The following is a 14,009-nucleotide window of genomic DNA, read 5'->3' as shown; positions in this document are numbered from 1 at the left end:
GCAGTAGTGAGGAACCTGGAATGGGGACCAGAAGACTGGAAGGGGCTGATGGAAGACAAAAAATTAAGATGGCAAGAGAAAAAATTTGCATTTCTAAGCAACAGAGCACTAGTCTTCATAAAAAGGGAAATAACCTCAGTCTTCCAAGATTTAGATGTTGACATATCCAAGATAGTTAGAGTTAGGCATATAAAGAACTTGAAAAATAATTGCTAAACAGAAATTACTGAAGAACACTGTTAAGAATTAACAGTATTAAAAAAAACCTCTATACTCAAACAAAAAAGACAGATTATGTTACAGAAAATGCTTTTAGCATTTCATGGAAGAATTTTATTTGGTAGCTCTAAATTGGGATATCAAACAAAATCCTGCCGAACACACTGATAAGGCAAGACGGTGAACAAACACATAAAGAGGTGGTATTACTTTGTAGGGGGAAAAGTTGAAAAATCAAGTAACAGTGGTTATTCAAATGATACTAAGGATATCAAATCTCTGTAATTACCTAAGCCTTCCCTAAGCAATAAGACTTGGGCTTGAGAAAATTCAGCATGTGATATTCACCAAAGAATCCAATGGTTAATTAGTCTTTATCCCAACTCATCTTATTTGACCTATCAGCAAGAGTCAACAATTGGTCATTTCTTCCTTGTTGATCTCCTTCCCCCTGCTCTTTTTTTTTTTTTTTTTTTTTTTTAGAGATGGGGTCTTACTATGTTGCCCAGGCTGGAGTGCAGTAGTTGTTCATAGCTGCAATTATAGCACACCACAGCCTCAAACTCTTGGGCTCAAGCAACCCTCCTGCCTCAGCCTCCCAAGTAACCGGGATTACAGGCATGCACCACCACACCCACCTACCTCTCCTTGACTTCTTCTGAATGTTGGAATGCTTAGGGCTCAGTCTTTGATCCCTTTCTACACTCACTCGCTTGATGACTTCATCTATCTTATGGTTTTAAATATTAATAATACTATCTATATGCTATCAAAACTTAAACTTTATTTCTACTCTAGACCTTTCTCTTGAACTCCAGACCTCCAAACTATTTATTCAACATCTCTACCTAGATGTTTAAAAGACATTTCAAACTACCTGCAAACTGCACCCCCCACCATCTTTCAGGCAGTTGTGATGGTTTTACCTTCAAAATGTATCTGGAATCTGACCCCTACTACCTTGTTCAAGCCAGCATCACCTGTATTATGTGAGACTTCTACTAGTTCTCCCCATTTCTATCCTTGGCAGCCCCACTCCTACCATCTATCCTCAAATCAGCAGGCAGAGTGAGCATCTTAAAGTAAGTCAGATCAAGTCACTATTCCACTCAAAATTCTTTAATGGCTCCTCATGGACTCAATGAAAGCTTACCTCTGACTTCATCCCCTATTATTCTCCCCCTCCCTCCCTCTGCCCTAACACAGTGGCTTCCTTGCTGTTTATCAAACACACCAGGTCTTACTTCAGGACCTTTGTGCTGGCTGTCCCTGAAATGCTCTTCCCCCAGATTTCCACATGGCTGTCTCCCTCACCACTTTGTGATTTTTGTTCTAATGTGACCTTCTCAACGAGGCCTATACTGAATATCTATCTAAAACTGCATTCTTCTGACTGCCCCCTCCATACCACTTCCTATCTTCCTTATTGTGCTCTACTTTTTCCATAGCACTGCTAACCTTTTAAACATAATATATAGTATGTCTACTGTTCACTGCTTCCTCTGCTAGAATGTAAGCTCCACGATGGCAGGGCTCCTTTGTCTCTACTGTGTAATCCCAAGTCTCTAGAACTATGCCGAGCACATAGTAGGTTTTAATAAATACTTGATGAACTAATGAAAAGAAGTGAGTGTATTAGACTGTGGAAAACAAACATGAATAAAGTTAAAAATCCCCATTTGTGGGCTCCATTGCTCAATGTGTGGATTACCCAAGTGTTTCTTTTTCTTCATCTTTCTGCAGCCAATTTCAGATTTTCTTTTACAGCATTTTTACTGTAGTAGGAGCAGAGAAATAAAGGGGCTGAAATCCTACCTATCCAAGGGTCCTTTGAAATGCTAATTGCATGAAAACTTTACCAATCTCCCAAAATCTCTCCAAGCACTTTTTTTTTTTTTTGGAGACAGAGTCTCGCTCTTTTGCTCTAGCTAGAGTGCTGTGGCGTCAGCCTAGCTCACAGCAACCTCAAACTCCTGGGCTTAAGTGATCCTACTGCCTCAGCCTCCCAAGTAGCTGGGACTACAGGCATGCACAACCATGCCTGGCTAATTTTTTTCTTTATATATATTTTTAGTTGTCCAGATAATTTCTTTCTATTTTTTAGTAGAGACGAGGTCTCGCTCTTGCTCAGGCTGGCCAAGCACCTTTTAATTATCTTTTTTGGGCCTTGAAACCCACTTTTAAATTGAGTGTGTGTGTATTGCATGCTCATCCCTTTTCTCATTGCTGTTAGAAGCTGTCTGAAGGCAAAAAAGTTGTTTGTCTTTTAATGGCCCATAAAGCTTTGTATCATGTAAATATCTTATCTAAGGATACTCAATAAGTGAGCAAACTGAAGTAAAACCCCTCATCATTTTCTCTGGAACAGACTTGAAGGAGAAGGCTAAAGCTATTATCTGCTAAAATGAGGTTTGGAAAGTAGCTGTTGAGACAATTAATCTATTTCATTCCTGATTCCACTGGTAGAATTAAGAGTTTGCTGCTATGCAAGCGACCACTCTACTTATTTAGCTGGTACATCTAAAAGAGGTGTCCAAACCTCTTTTAGATGTACCAGGAAAAAAGGCCTGAGTGAACAGTTACAGGGTCTTTAAGTTTCAAACCATAAAGAGAAGTACTATCAAGGATACTGGCAATACAGAGAGAGCAGTGGTTGCCTGCTGGGGACCATGTAACCACTTAAGAGATGAGAAAAGCCAGATGGGGACAGCCAGTGCTGTCAGTAAAGCTCAAAGAGCTTCATAGGCATCTATGCTTAGTTGCACAAAAAAGTCAATTATACTGAGTTCTTCTTTCATCATATGTACTTCACATGTGTTTGTAACCAACTACTGTAACCAATTAAAAACAGCTGTTTTTCCAATTACATGGGAATTATAACTAACTCACTGAGACTGAATACATGTCTAGAAAAGGAAGAGAGACAGAGCATACACACATTTGCAGGCCCATAAAAATGCATTTACAGCTGTTTCCAGCCTACCTCATCAGCCTACTGACAGTGGGGGTGGCTGCAGTGACTTGGCAGTGAAAACGCATGTCTTTCCCTTCCATTCAGGGAAAAACTTGTCATATAAGAGAACCCTCCTGAACTACTGATGAGTCAAGAGTAGTCTTCATGCAAGAACAACTCAATCAGCCATTTAGGAGGGTACCAAAGGAGGACAATGTCTTGATTTCTGAGTTTTTAAAAGGAGAGTTTAAAAAGGGAGAAAGCTTTCTGAGTGAGAAATAAAAATAATTGAATAGCTACTAAGTACTCTCACAATAACCCTAAGAAGGTAGATATTATTGTTGTTGACGTTATTATCCTTATTTTACAGATGAAGAAACAGAAGATTGGTAGGATTATGAAATTTTTCCAAAGCCCCAATTTTAAGATGAATGGATCAGGAATTTAAAATCAGGCCTACCAATTCTATTACACTGTGCTTCTTTCCATAAACAGTAAGGTCTTACAGTGACCTCAGGGAAAGCAACTCTATCTGTGAGAACCCTAAGGCCTTTTCTAACGAGAACTAGGGGAAAGGGAAGGGCAGGGCAATATAAATACTTTCAAGAGGCACCTATCTCCCTGACACCTTGCCAAATCCATTACTTCCATACCTAAATTGCTAGGGAGAAAATGCTCTGGAAATTATGAATCTACACTGATCTTACTATACATAGCAATTACAATGTCTTACATTTGAATGCACATAGTTTTCAGAAAGCTTCCAAGATTATGAAATCACCAACAATATAAGTTAGGCGTAGGGGCATTTTACAGAGGAAACTGAGGCTCAGACAACTACTGTTATATGACCTGGTTAGAATCACTCATATAGTTAGTCCTCAAGTTAGAGGATTTGAATTTAGGTATGATTTTAAGCCTAATACTCCTTTCAATGTACCACACTAGCTGTATATGTAACTGCTGATTTATCTTCAGAATTACCACATAAAAACAGATGCCCTTCCTACCTATTTCAGAGGAGTAAACAATTCTGATGGGCTTTTTCTTTGCCACCGCAAAATTCCCAATTCTATTCTTTCCTCTTATTTTTAAAGGGATTTTTAGAAATGAGTTATTATTTGAAATCAACTAAAAAACTGGACCTGATCTTGCCAGGTAGCATGTTTTATGGTGGGTATAGGTCTTACATCTTGAAATGATATCCTCAGCCCACTAGGAAGTCCTACATGAATTACTTAGCCTATTCATTAAGTTAGTTGTTTATATAGTAAATAAATTTCATATCTTTGTAGTTTGTAGAGAAAAAAAAAAGACTTATTGAGTCTTTCTGAACAAGAAAGCAGGGAAGAATAAGATGCCCTTGCCTTTGGCGCACACTCAGGGTGCTGTCTATTTCTCTCAGCATTTGGCATGAACTGTGAAACACACAGCAGGCATTCGATAAATGCTGATTACTTCTCATCTAGAGTCAAGTTCTGATTATGCCATTAAGATACACAACAGCAAGCCAGCTTCCCCTTATTAGCCTGCCTTAGTATCATATTCAACAGGTATGGGGGGGGAAGGGGAAGGGAAGAAGAGAGGGAGAAGAGGACAAGGAGGAGGACAGAGAGAGAGAGAGAGAGAGAGAGAGAGAGAGAAGGAGAGAGAAGGAGAGACAGGGATAGAGGGGGAGAGAGGGAGAGAGAGAGAGACCCATAATTGTTTAAGTCAAAGAGGCAGCAGGTTGGATTAAGACTTTCCTGGCAGAATTTTCCTCACCTAAGCATTAAAAGTTAGAATCCAAAGGATGCATCTAGCCCTCAGATGTTTTGTTTGGCTTGCTGAATATTTTTACAACTATGAATTAATTGCCAACATTTAAAAATAGAGATATTACACATAAAAATAAGAGGTACCAAGTATCCCTGAAGCCAAGTTGAAGAGTAGGACTGTGATATCAGGCTGTGATATTTTATCATTGCAGCTTTAGTATACTAGGTGGCCCATACCTAAGTCACTACAGAAAGCAGCAGAGAGAGAAAAAAACCTACAGTACTATTGCAAATTCTTTTGCAGTCTCTCTATTCAAATGTGAAAAAGATTCCAGAGAACAGTCCCAGGAAGGAGAGGGGTATTAACCACTTTCTATTTTAAACAATGACTTAATAATTAAAAGCTTTTCAAGATCAGGTAAAAGATACAATTAAACCCAAAGATTATTTCTCAGCTAATTAATCTAGGATTTATGGGGATAGGTGACCTCATCCAGATCTACTTTTAGTGCTAGAATATCACTTTTTTTTGTTGTTCAGGTAGACTGCTGCTGTCTCATCTGGTTGTGCTTCAAAGGTAAGCTTCTTCACTCATCTTTCCAAATTCTAGAAAGGGAAAAGCTCTTTTGTAACTTGTCTAGTAGAACTAGACCACAGCAACTGGATACTTACACCAAAAGTGGGCCTCAACAGATTTTGAAAGGCAGATGTTTGGTAACAGTATTGTTAATTCAGCAATATGCAAAGGCAAAAACTTCCCTAAACTCTGAGCACTACTATAGACATGTTTTGTGTAATGCACTTGGCATAGTTCTCTATTATTTTCTTAATGGCCATTTTCTAGCTTGATGCCATGTATCACCTGGAACAGATGGCTGTATTAAGTTGTTTTTGAACATTAAAAATAAACATTTTTCTACCAGCAGGCATACTGAGTATGTGAGGATGCCACTATTAAGAATGAAGGAAGAATAGCAGTCCACAGTGTGTATTAAAAAAAAAAAAGAATGAAGAAGAATGACCCAGGCTGTTTGAAAGCTCAGATGGGTTAGATACAATTTATGGAAAGATGCAGGCTTTTCTCAGAATACATTTAAAGCAAATGTAGAAATATTTCTTCCTAATTTTTTTAATGTCTGGGGTCAGCAAAACCTCAGGGAACGTACCTATCCATCAACAGAGAAAGCCTCCCTTTAGTTAACATGACCAGGGTGGCCAAAGGAAAGGAAGAGCCCTTCCAACTCTTTGTAGGGTAATAAGCAGGAATATGGAGATGGATAATAAAGAAAAAGCATGTATAAGCAAGACAAAAATATTCCAGGTGTGAGACACAGTGAGGAAATAAAGGACAAAAAGGAGATATATGAAGTCTGTAAAAAGGTTCTTAGGAGAAAAAAAAAAATCTAAGCATCATTTATGTCAGGTGAAGCTATGTCTGAGGGATATAGTTAAATCTGTCTTCTAATTTTTCTTTTAAAATTTCTCCTGGGCCGCACACAGTGGCTCAAGCTTGTAAGTATAGCCATTTGAGAGGCTGAGGTGGGAGGATCACTTAAGGCCAGGAGTTCAAGACCAGCCTAAACAACACAGCAAGACTCTGTTTCTAAAAAAACGTTAAAAACATTAGCTGGGTGTGGTGGCACATGCCTGTAGTCTCAGCTACTTGGGAGGCTGAGGCCAGGAACTTGAGGCTGCAGTTAGCTATGATTGTCCCACTGTACTCTAGCCTGGATGACAGAGCAAGCCTCTGTCTCTTAAAACAAAACAAAACAAAACAACCCACACTCAAAAAAGGATAAAAAATTTAAAAAAATGAAATAAAATTTCCTTTGGCCACTTTCATGATAAACTGATTATGCTGAAAGAGAAATATCCTCTATTGCTACAGATCTGTTGTCTCAGTGCACAGCATGCCAAAGGTCAAGAGAGCCAACAACAGCAGTGGGTTCGTACTAGGGATATACTCACCTGCTTCTGGATCTGCAGGAATTCTCCACATGTACAGGTTGAAGTCATCAGAGCCCGAAAGGATATACTGTTAGAACATAAAATACATATCACATATTACACAATATAGAATAATAAACATATACTGATTTATAATAGATCTATATCTATTTATACAGATTTTTAAAAAAAATAAACAAGATAAATGGGCATATATTTATAAGGCACCATACAGCAAACATCCCCTCAAAATACTTGCAAATCAAAAGACTTGCTAGCTTAAACTCAGCAACAAAAAAACAAATGACCCAATTCAAAAAGGGGCAAAGGCCTTGAACAGACATTTCTCCAAAGATACACAAATGGCAACAAATATAGAAAAGATGCTCAATATCACAATAATTAGGGAAATACAAATCAAAACCACAGTGAAATACTATTTCACACCCATTAGGATGGCTATTACCAAAAAAAGGAGACAAGAATTGGCAAGGATGTGGAGAAAGTGGAACCTTTGTACACTGCTGGAAGGAATATATGATGCCGCAGCTACTGTGGAAGATAGTATAGCAATTCCTCAAAACGTTAAAAACAGAACTACCTTATGACCCAGCCATTCCAATCCTAGATAAATATCCAAGAACTGAAAGCAGGGACTCTAACAGAAACCTGTACACCCATATTCATTAGCAGCATTATACACAGTAATCAAAAGGTGAAAACAACCCAGGTGTCCATCAACAGATGAATGGATAAACAAAATGTGGTAAACATACAACGGAATATTATTCAGCCTTTAAAAGGAAGAAAATTCTGACACATGCTACAACATGGATAAACCCTGACAACATTATAGTAAGTGAAATAAGGTAGACACAAAAAGACCAACATTATATGACTACTTATATGAGGTACTTAGAGTACTGAAAATCACAGAAACAGAAAGTAGAATGGTAGTTTCCAGGGGTTAGGGGAAGGAAGAGTAGAGTTAGTGTTTAGTAGGTACACAGTTTTAGCTTGGGATGATGAAAAACTTCTGGAGATAGATGGTAGTGATAGTTGCACAACAATGTGAATGTGCTTAATGCCCCTAACTGTATTTTTTAAAAATGGTTGTAATAATAAATTTCATGTTATATATATTTTACCACCACTAAAAAAAATTTTAATGCAGCAAATAAAAACTAAAACCTTCCCAGAGATCTTTTATGCAAGGCCAAGCATCCTGAACTTCCCTGCTATCAGCTGATATCTTTGAGCAGGAAGCGATCGCCAACACATCCACAAGTTAATTCCAGGGGCGCAAGAAATCCCCTTTTATGAGGCAGCTTTAAACTGCTTAATCTCAAAAAGATAGAACCCTATGCCAGATCTATCTTAATTTAGACTTATAAAAGCATTGTCTAACACTGTCTAACAGCAACAAGTGAGCAATCCTGAGAGCTCATTTATTTCCAAAGATTAACATAAGGGTCTTACTTTAAGTTGAGGTCAGCATTACTTCCTGTCCTTTGGCCTCATCTGCTTATTTCTCTTTAAAACAAAAATAGCCTACAGTTTTCTAAAGAAAACTTTGCCCTTAAAAATGGCACTGAATGATTCCAAATAAGTATAAGTCATACAACCTCATATCTAACGTAAATACTTGACTAAATACTTTGCAAGAATTTAAACATCAATTTACTAACCTATAAAAAAACTTGTAGGAACATGAGAAAAGAGGTAATGGTAGGTAGGTTTTTTGTTTTTAGCTTTTTTATTTTTTACAGACAGGATCTTGCTTTGTCACCCAGAGGCTGGAGTGCAGTGGTATGATCACAGCTCACTGCAACCTCTAACTCCTGGGCTCAAGTGATCCTTCTGCCTTGGCTTCCCTAAGTGCTGGCATGAGCCACCACGCCTAGTGGCAGGTAGGTTTAAATATAAGGAAAATGCTATCCATAGTGGATAAAGCAGTGGGTTCAGTTTCCTCATCTGCAAAATGAGAGAACTGGAGTGGTTGTTCTCTGAGGCTCATTTAATTCTAAGATTCTATGATTATTCTGTGAAGAAATAGTGGAATTATGATCAGACCTGAAAGTCCCTAAGGTGCCAGCCCAAGTGACTTGACAAGTCACTACACAAATATACTCAAGAATCACAGAGCATGGTGGCTCTCGCCTATAATCCCAGCTACTTGAGAGGTTCAGGTGGGAGGACTGCTTGAGTCCAGGAGCTCTGAGACCAGTCTGGGCAACATAGTGAGATCCTGTCTCATTAAAAAAACAAAAACAAGCATGTTCTCAATGCTGTGTGGAAACTATTATAACAATAAAAAACCCTACAAAAAGCCAAATACACTCAAGAAAAGGAAACTCAAAAGAGTAATCTTGGTAAATTTCAATCAATAAGTTTCCTTAACAACAACAAAAAGCATGATTTTAAAAATGGGCAAAGGACTTGAATAGACATTTCTTCAAAGACTATACTATAGCCATATACAAATGACTTATAATAAGCACATGAAAAGATGTTTAACATAGCTAATAATTAGTGAAATGCAAATCAAAACAACAGTGAGATACTACCTTACTTACACCCATTAGGATGGCTACTATCTGCCTCCCCACCCACCCCCAAAACCAAAAAAATTGTTCCTCAAAAAATTAAAAATAGAATTATCATATAATCCAGCAATTCTACTTCTGGGTATATATCCAAAAGGACTAAAAACAGGATTAGAGATATTTGCAACCTATGTTCATAGCAGCACTCACTATTCACAATAGCCAAGAGGTATAAGCAACTCAAATGTTCACAGACAATCTTAACAAGGAAAGAAATTCTAACATATACTATAACATGGATGAACCTTTAGGACATCATGCTAAGTGAAATAAGCCAGTCACAAAAAGGCAAGTACTATATGATTTTACTTGTATGAGGTTTCTAGAGTAGTCAAATTCACAGAAACAGAAAGTAGAATGGTGCTTGCCAGGACCTAGGGGGTGGGGAAAATGGGGGGTTATTTTTTAATGGGTACAGAGTTTCAATTTTGCCAGATGAAAAAGTTCTAGAGATTAGTTGCACAATAATGAGAATATACTTAACATTACTGAGCTATATACTTAGAAATGGTTAAGATGGTAACATTTTTTTTTAAGAGAGAGGGTCTCACTATGTTACCCAGGCTGGTTTCAAACTCCTGGGCTCAAGTCAGCCTGCTGCCTCAGCCTCCTGAATAGCTGGGACTACAGGTGCACGCCACTCACCCAGCTAAGAGGGAAAATTTTATGTTATGTGGGTTTTTTTTTTTACTACAATAAAGAAAAATTAAAAAAATAAAAAATAGCAAATGTTGGTAAGGATATGGAGAAATTAAGAACGCTTTTCAACTATTGGTAGAATGCAAAACGGTACAGCCACTAAGGAAAACATTATGGCAGTTCCTCAAAAATAAAAAATGGATTTACCATATGATTTAGCAATTCTACTTTTAGATATAGGTATATAACCAAAAGAATTGAAAGTTGGGGCTTGAAGAGGTAGTTGTACATCCATGTTCACAGCAGCATTATTCACTATAGCCAAGAGGTGGAAACAACCAAAATGTTCATTGACAGATGAATGGATAAAGCAAATGTGGTATATACATATAATGGAATATTATTCAGCCTTAAAAAGGAAGGAAATTCTGACACATGCTGCAACATGGATGAACCTTGGAGACATTAGGCTAAGTAAAATAAACTAGACACAAAAAGACAAATACTGTATGATTCCACTTATATGAGGTACCTAGACCTGCAGCCTCAAGGCCACATGTGGCTTCCAGATCCCCAAGTATGGCCCAACTGTATCCAAACATCACAGAACAAATCCTTTTAATAAAGGGATTTGTTCTGTAAAATTTGGATTGAGTTAAAAGGCCACATTCAAGGATCCAGAGGCCACATGTGCCCCAAGGCCACAGGTTCCCCACCCCTGGATGAAAAAGTTCTAGAGGTAGATGGTGGCAATGGTTTTTTGTGCTTAACATTACTAAACGGTATACTTTTTTAAAAAGTTTCCTTAAAAAAGGAAGGAAAAAAAAGATGAATCCTCACTGCCCTGACTTGAGGATCCATCCAATAGTTCCTTGCTGTTTATGGCACTATCTGGTTGAAGTTATGAGTTGGAATTCAGGAGCTCAAGAGTTTTCCTCTCACGGCCTGTTTCTCAAAACAACCTACTAGTTAGGAGAAAAGACTTATTCATTAAAAACTGAGAACTTATATGCCAAGTAGTCTGGTGTTTACGAAGATATGTAAGGTAACACCTGAGTTCCTAAGGTGCTTAAATCAAGTAGAAAATATAAAAGATGTAGATATGCAACTACCATTCTATGAAGTAGAAATTGCAAGGTACTATTATGAGAAATAAGGTACCTGGAAATTCAGACAAGAGTCAAGACAAGAAAGATTTGAGCACTGAGCCAGTCTCAGGGAAAAATGTGGTTTAAAAGGAGAAACGATGGAAAGAGCAAAGAAAGCAATGGCACCCATGTAGTCTACTGTTTTAACAGAAGCAGGAAGCATGGTGTAACTCACTCCTTGACATCCTGCTCACATCCCTCAGGCCTTACTGCTTTGTATACTTTGCCTGATCTCCAACTGCCAGGATCCATATTTCTCTGCCTGAGGGCTTTCTACAAAGCCTAGGAGTCTGCAGGGATATGGGGAATGAACCCCTACAGGAGCAGCCCTCAACCAATGATTGAAGGGGTTTGTGTATCAATATCCCAGTTTCGCTATCCCTAAAGTAACTCTGACATGTGTGTTCTATACCCTTTCCCCCTCAGGATCAAACTCCAATTGCCCACAGTTGTAGTTGATTCACTTAATCACCCTTCCTTTCCCTGTCTCACTTCTCTACTCCTCTGCTATTGTTTACTGCATTTCCAAATAAACTACTTTCACCTGAAACCTGAACCCAAATTAAGACAAAAGGAGGGTTATGGACAGAACACAAAAGAACCCCCCATTAATTATATATATGATATGTAACTTATTGCTTATCAACTCATCATTTCATGCTTTATGTTTAAAAGAGCCTATAAACTTCATTTAGAATTCCTGCTACCCTGCCCCCCTCCACTTCCACAAACTAAACAAACAAAAAATAAATATTAAAAAAGAGTGAGCCCAGGCTAGGCTTATCAGAAGTTTTACTATTTCACTGTGAAGGATCAGTGCTTTCCTATGTGTTCAGCTATTCACCAGGGCAAAGCCACAAAAAAGTACAAGGGGACTCCTAGATAGAATGCTGACTCAGAAGACTGCCTTAGAAGGAAGAAAACTCTCCCACAGTGTTCAGGCATGTTGGATTTAATATGACAGCTCCTAAAATACGTAGAAAATGTGTAGAATGCACAGGCTTCCTCTCAGGGATAAGGGCAGCTCCTAACCTCTCTTCCTTTTGGAACTGCTTTCCACCCACCACAAGGGAACGGCTCAGGATGATTTTCAAGGAGGGGGCCTTGACCCACTGATGTCAAGTCAGACTGTGTAAGTATTCACACATAATGGAATCACAAAACTGCACTGAGGAATTCATTATGGCATTTCATGGTTGTCTGCTGGATGCCTTCCAGCATTAAAAGTTGGCTGCCTGGGATACTGCTGACTGTGGGAGACAGAAATAAAAATGAGTTCATTCCTTTATCATTAAACAAATATTTATAGAATGTCTACGTGTGTTGGGCACTGTTCCAGGGAAGGGGATACAGAGTTGATCAAAAGAGACCCCAACCCTGTCTTCATGAAACTTACATTCTGCTGGGTGGGAGAGGAAAAAATTATATACATATATTATGTGGGTAGAGAGTAGGTAGAGGGAAAGAAGTTAAACAAACAAAAAATATAATGTGTCCAGTGGTGGCAAGCAGTATAGAGAAAAATTAAACAGCAGGTTAGGGCATACAGGGAGTGCTAGGGGTGGGGGGTGCTAGTTTCCGTTTTATATAGGGTGGTCACAGAAGGCCTCTCTGATAAAAGGGCATTTTGAAAAGAGCCCTGAAGGAAATGAGGGAGCAAGTTATGTAAATATCTGGGAGAAGGGTATTACAGGACAGGGAACTGCGTTCTGGCTATTTAAAAATATGAGGTACCCATTAAGCTCTTTCGTCTGTCCTTGTTCCTTTTTTTTTTTTTTAAAGCTATGCAGAAATAAAGATTATTTCAAGTAAGCTGAGTACCGAGATACATTTAACATCATCAGAGCAGGTGGAAAGATTCCTTTTTTCTAAAGCTGTTTTGGAATGGTCATTGCCTCTTGGACTCAGGCTGGTTGGAGCCTCTGAATGAAGTCTTGCTAATGGTTAGTGCTTAAGAGGACCAACAGGGCACTGCAGGTCTCAGTGAGCTATCTCACAAATATTTACTGTGGGATAAGAAGAAAAATGAGCAAGAAAACAAAGACCAAACAGTGCCAATGGTAATTGCTACCAAAGAAACCCAAAATACACAATTATATTAAAATTTAAGAAACAATAATTATTTAAATTAACCTGAAATTGAACTTCACCTCAAGTGGTGAAACTGGAGACATAGGTCTCTCTCTCTCTCTCCCCTGTCCTTTTCATCTTGATATCTAATTTCAAACAGTATCTGATCATTCTCACCCAGAGAATCTGGTGTTTTGGGTCTGAAGCTGACCCAGGGTAAAGGGCTTCTGGCCTAGGTAACAAAAGGTTTGGCAGCACATAGCTCTATATAAGTGGGCAAGCTATAGAAACATAATAGACAAAATGGTTACCCAAAATTCCTATGTTTAACATTTTTATTCCCTTTTGTGATGTATGACTTCACAACCAACATTCACATTTAAAACACTACAGTGAAAGAACCTAAAGATTACTATTTAGTTTTAGAAAGGCAAAAACTAAATAAGGTAGTATTAAGTTTGTGGCCAAGTGGGGATATGAATATGAAGAATTCATCACCTTCTCTAAGTTCCTTTTTTTTTTTTTACCTCATTCTAAATGGTGAGGGGTAAACTACAAATTAAAAACTCACTTTATATGAGTCTTTTACCTTGTATCCTAACTGAGAAGAACCAGGCGGGGCTCCAAAGAAGGAGAAACAATGATTTAGATGCTCCATTATCTACGCAAT

At 38.2% G+C, this 14,009-nt stretch overlaps 1 protein-coding gene across 5 annotated transcripts in view; it reads right to left on the bottom strand.

Annotated features, from left to right (window-relative positions):
• The window catches only part of DCAF5 (DDB1 and CUL4 associated factor 5), a 109,876-nt gene that overhangs the window by 16,642 nt on the left and 79,225 nt on the right, over positions 1-14,009 (bottom strand). For all 5 annotated transcript variants that reach the window (XM_045564951.1, XM_045564959.1, XM_045564971.1 and 2 more), the window contains one exon: positions 6,898-6,964. In XM_045564951.1, coding sequence (XP_045420907.1) covers positions 6,898-6,964 — 67 coding nt within the window. The remainder of the gene's footprint in view (positions 1-6,897; positions 6,965-14,009) is intronic.

The sequence above is a fragment of the Lemur catta genome, chromosome 1, assembly GCF_020740605.2.
Source record: "Lemur catta isolate mLemCat1 chromosome 1, mLemCat1.pri, whole genome shotgun sequence".
Classification (NCBI taxonomy): domain Eukaryota; kingdom Metazoa; phylum Chordata; class Mammalia; order Primates; family Lemuridae; genus Lemur; species Lemur catta.
This window is presented reverse-complemented; position numbering and strand designations above follow the sequence as displayed.